Source organism: Aplysia californica, unplaced genomic scaffold (genome assembly GCF_000002075.1).
Source record: "Aplysia californica isolate F4 #8 unplaced genomic scaffold, AplCal3.0 scaffold00284, whole genome shotgun sequence".
Taxonomy (NCBI): domain Eukaryota; kingdom Metazoa; phylum Mollusca; class Gastropoda; order Aplysiida; family Aplysiidae; genus Aplysia; species Aplysia californica.
The window spans coordinates 640025-645317 of NW_004797554.1; the positions used below are offsets into that span (position 1 = coordinate 640025).

Genomic DNA, 5293 nt, shown 5'->3' on the forward strand with positions numbered 1-5293 from the left:
GGGGGGGGGTTCTTTTTTTCTCTCTCGCTGAGAGAGCCGCTTTTCAAGATTGTGCAGGAAATATTTATCGCTTTTTTTCTCCCCCTCTTTCTTTTCTTCGGCGCTTACACGACCTATTCGTATTGCAAGTGCCGTAAAACTCTTACTAAAAATTAAAACTAAACGAAAGTAGTAAAAATGCACCCAAAACTGAACTTCTCAGTGGAATGTCTTTCCTTCACTATTTTGTCGACCGGTGTCTATTGTACAGGGGTTATCTAGGCGCTTAGCCGTCACACGCACAAGACCCGAGTCGTTTTCTGTGTGGGGAGTATTTATACTGTCTTTTTGCTGGAATTTGGTCTCGTGATGGTCGTACTAGGCAGGGGCGACGCCTGTCTCCCAAATAGTCTAAATTGTGTCGACGGGGGTGTAAAAGCACTCACATAAATATAAAAAATCTATTTTGCAGATTTCGACGTTTTTCAGAGCTTGTTCTCTTTCGGCTTCGTTGGTTGTTGATGGGCTCTCTGGTTTGGTCTTCTTCTATGCTTCCCCTTCGAAATATAACCCGGTACTGTCTTGCTGCCATGCCTCGCACTGTAGCTCAACAACGACGTAACTGCTTTTTGATGCTTTTAGAATAAATCTTTCGTTGGTATGTCATCGTTCCTGACCTCGTTTGAAACGCCAGCCGTTTCCCCGACTGAGATGCCCGTGAGTCGAGACATATGATACCGCCCAGGGATTCCTGTCAAGATTAATCGGACTGTCATGTGACCTCCTCGGGAAAGAAAAACACCGCTGTCATCGATTCTTGTACTGTATTTTCTTCTTCACTTCTACGTTGGAATACCTTTTATTTTTCCTTATTTGTTTGTTTCGGTGGCTGGCGGGTGGTGGAAAAGGGGGGGAGGACGTTGCTAGTGAGTCTTACTTATTGTCAGCCCGTATGTGTCTTTCTGTTTATCTGTCTGTCTCGCGTTTTTATGTTGATTTACTTCTTTTCTGTTCAGCAATAAATTTTTGTTGCATGATATACCGAGTTCCGGCACAATTCTAATTAAAATGAAACACCCTGCAATGTTTGACTTCGTTTCTCGGATTGGGTGCTCTGGTGCAGGACTTTACTTCTCTTTTAGGGTTTGTCACCTGCGTCTGTCCTGTAGTGGTTAGGCCCTTTGCTGTTGCACGCGGAGGATGTGATTTCGATTCCCGAGTGAGGAGGCCGTTTTAGTCGAGTATCGCCATTTGTCTGGCGGAGTCGTGTATCCCTCTCAGTCTGGGTTGGTCCTTACAGGTAAAGTCGAAGCAGCTGGCCTCTTAAATGATCCTTTGTCGATGGGAGCGTTGACTATTGGCAGTAATATTCGAGATGTTGTTTTTCTTGTCCCTCTCCGATCATGACGAGGGGCAGTTTCTCTCGTGATGACGCTTTACTGTAAAGTGTAAAGTGTACTTCACCACACTCTTGGGCTTCTGTAGCTTTTTCCAAAGTATGGTCAGAAATGACGTGTCTGCTCAGCGTGATGTGTACTTCTACATAACCCCATCATTCATTTTCTTTGAGTGGGTGGTTGGCGGGTGCTCTGGTGTGGTTTGCTCCTTCTTTCATATCAAACATATATATCGTCCTTATTTCTCCTCCTTCTTTTTGTGCTAGTTACTCTCTTGTAACTCACCTAATTTTCGGCACTTATACAACCTTATTGTGTTGCAAGTGTCGTAAAACCCTTACTAAAACTAAAAAGTTTCTTTGGATTTGTATAGTGGATGGTGGGAGAAGGGGGCGCTTGTGGGTTCTACTTTTTCCTTCTCATGTTGTGGTCGTCTTTCTTGCATTTTCGTAACACTAAATCACCGTTATTTTGTCGGTGTGATTCTCTTCACCCAGAAAGAGCAGACAAGCAAACCAAACAAAATTAAACTGTTTTGGCGAACGTAAAATTGCTTCAGCGGATTTCAGGGCCTTGGTTTCTCTTGGTATTTTCCCAGCTGTTATGTTTCTCCGATTTACGTGCCCCTTGTTGATTGTCCACTGTCGTGAAAGCCATCTCAGTGTTTGTCCTGCGTCATCAGTTTTAAAAATGTTGACCTAGTTTGTTTGTTTTTTGTACCTCCTGTTTTAAGGGATTGGGGGGGGGTTGTCAACATTAGAAGGAAATCTTCATTTTGTTCTTTGCCAGTATCTGGGAGTCATAATTGAGAGTCCGGTGTATCCTCCTTTGTCAACTACTGTGAGTCTGAAACTTCTGAGGGAGTGCCGTTGAATCTGTTGATATCGTGTCGGACTCCAGTGCAGATTTCCCGGATTCGAATTCCCAACCACCGTCACGACATGGCGAGCTTATGGTGCTATCTTGTTCCAACTCCATTGATCCAGTTTTTGATAAAAATCACCTTGAAGACAATGGTGAATGCCAGTCGCGAAATCAGAATCTATTACAAAATGAAACAAATTTTACGAAACACGGGCTTAAACCGTAATTTTTGGGGGCACAATGGGAGAATCGTTCAACAGTCTTGACAGCTGTGACAAAAATTCCCAAAAGTCGATAAAACCTCCACCAAAACCAACCCCCCTCCCCCCCCCCTAAAGTCGGAAATTGGGCCAAGTGTACTGTAAGATAGCGCACAACTCGCAATTTATCTACCTCACCTCAAGTTTTTGTGTTTGAGTAAAGTTAACAGAAGCACATCGACACCCTTAACGGTTATATGGCACAGAGAAAAACAAGACAGATAGACAGAAACAGCGGAAGAAAGGACAAGAAAAAGACCTCTCAGTGGCTCCAACCACCCGCTTCAAGCTCGTTCAACTTTAAAAGCTATTTTACGTTCATCAAAATAGTTTAACTTTGTTTGCTTGTCTGTGTGAAGAGAATCACAACGACACAATTACGGTTGGAAGAGTTGTTCTCTTTGTGTGACATTGGTCAGAGTGACCATATTATCGTTTGATTTGATTCACGTGTGCCGTGCGATTAGCAGTTACAGTCAGAGCAGAGAAACAAACAAAATTGAACTATTTTGATGAGCGTAAAATTGCTTCAGATGTTGAACAAGAAGACATAGAAAGAGATAATGTCTTCTTGTGATTGTTTCCGAGCGTGGGGGAGGAACCAGCAGTTCGTGAGGCCGACCTCCGCCGAGTCGTGGCTCGCATTATGGTGTCTCTGTCTTTATGGTGACCTCCTTGTGCCTGTCAACTGTCAGGTCGTTTACCCGAGCGCTAAATCCACCAGGGAAGCTTGTCATTGTGAAATGTGATAATGTTTCTATCTCTGTGTCATTGTTATAGGTTTAACGCCGGTGGGTGGTTGGCGGGTGCTCCTGTGGGGTTTGCTCCTTCTTTCATATCGAGCATATTTTGTCCTTATCTCTACTCTACTCCTTTTTCTTTTTGCTGTATTTGTTACCCTCTTGTAACACTTCTAATCTTCGACACTTGTATAACCTAGTTGTTCTGCAAGAGCCGTGAGGCTCTCACTAAATCTAAAACACTAAACCTATTATGAGTTGGGACCTCTGAATTTAACGTCCATTGGCTCTAGGACCGAGACAAATTATAGTTGGAGTGCCCTAAAAGTCCCCCAAACAACCCAAGGTCAGGACGCCCCGTATAATATCAACTGAGCTAACGATGCACTCTGTTTCTATTTTATTTAACCCTGCAGGATGCTACTCTACGCTTTAGGGAAACTAATTGAAAAGCACTGATAGTGGTCTGATAGCCTGCTGGGTTCCAAAGGGGCGTTACGCTCTCGTGCTTTGAAAATAATGCACCCAGTCGGGCTATGTGTTCCTGCCAGTGATAGCCACTTCAAACTGGTGTCGTTTTTCGTGAGGATGTAGGCTTACGTGTATGGCATCGAGTGATGTTGGGTTGTTGTCGGGGTTTTTTGTTGTTGGTTTTTTTTGTGTGTTTTCTTTTTCTTTTTTTCTTTTTCTTTCTTTTTTTTTTTGGGGGGGGGTGAAGTAACGAGATGCACATCGACACAAAAGCGGACATAATTTGATGCAAGGAAAAACCAAGACAGGTCGAAACAATAGAAGCATAGAGAAGACGGCTCCCTCTACCCACGTTGCCGAGTATTGTGTTGATTTCCAAGATACTTCTGTCGTTTTGTGCTTGGATGTCATATATCCTACCAGTACGTAAAAAACGTATTTAGTATGTTTTTGAGGGTCTGAGGACGAAAACATGCTTTTGTAACCGAAAATGCGTTTTCTCTGTTTTCTAGTTTTGCTCCTCGCGGACTTGCCGGTGCTGTGAATTATGAACTTTCAGAACAGGATTGTGAATGATAATGTTGAAAACAAAGCCCATACGTCAATTGGAGAGACCTTTACTAAACATTTCTCGGCACTTATATGACCTTATTGGGTTGCAAGTGCCGTAAAACGCTTACTGAAACTAAAACATTTCTGACATTATTGTTGCAAGTGCAAGTTTGAATTTGTTGCATGTTGAAAAGTGTATTTGAAGTTGAAGGGTTTGGAGTGGGGCTACTTGTCCAATGCCCACCATATGGACCTGACGCGTTGGGACAGTCTGTTTTCTTTTGGTTTTGAAAAGTTAGCAGCGATGGTGGTATACCTAATAGTGTGTCGTTGACTGCCTATCAAGTTACCTCTTTGTGGTTAGATGTAGAATAATAATATGCTGTATCGAGTAGTGCGTTTGGATCCCTGCATACTCGCCGCTCTACCCGTTGGCTTTTTTGTGCTTGGACCATCCATTATGTTGTAGGATCAGGAGCCTGTGTGAGTAGAGGTGACGCGTGGTTCAGACGTTTGATAGGTATAATTAGATTCCTGTTATATTACCGGCGTGGTGGTGGTTGTGGGAGTGTGTCAGTGTGCCCTGTGAGCCGCGAGGAGGGCGGTTGGGAGTGAGACACAGACAGAGACAAACGATCCTTCCATCCATCCAATATCCCTCCATCCATCGCTTTCAGTGGTGGTTGTTGTGGTTGTGGTGGTGTGTTCTTTCAGCTGTCATGTCGTCGACCTCCTATACCGTGTCGTCGCCCGCTGCTGCCGCCGACACGAAGGATGGGAAAGCTACACACGGTGAGTGAGCGAGTCAGTGACTAAGTGAGAGTGAGTGACTGGGGGCGCCTGCTGTCAGCGCTCTGCGGTGGTAAAGGTTCTGTGTGTGTGTGTCACTTGTTTGTTTGTGCTCGGTCAGTTGTGGTACTGGTAAACTGTCGTCTGGATGGTGGTACAGCTCGGCGCTTGTTGGCGATGTATTCCTGTACCTACCTTCCCCCGCTCCTCTCACTCTCTCTCTCTCTCTCTCTCTCTCTCT

The 5293-nt window shown here is 44.3% G+C and overlaps 1 protein-coding gene across 2 annotated transcripts in view; it reads left to right on the forward strand.

The window, feature by feature from the left end:
* LOC118477906 (protein FAM135A-like) overlaps positions 1–5293 on the forward strand; it is a 63960-nt gene that overhangs the window by 22498 nt on the left and 36169 nt on the right. The window contains exon 1 of one of the 2 annotated variants that reach the window (XM_035970554.1): positions 3976–5055. The exons of the other annotated variant lie outside the window; for it this stretch is intronic. Within the exon in view, the coding sequence (XP_035826447.1) occupies positions 4983–5055 (73 nt within the window). The 5' untranslated portion in view covers positions 3976–4982. Of the gene's footprint in view, positions 1–3975; positions 5056–5293 lie in introns of those variants that run through there. 2 annotated transcript variants of the gene reach the window in all.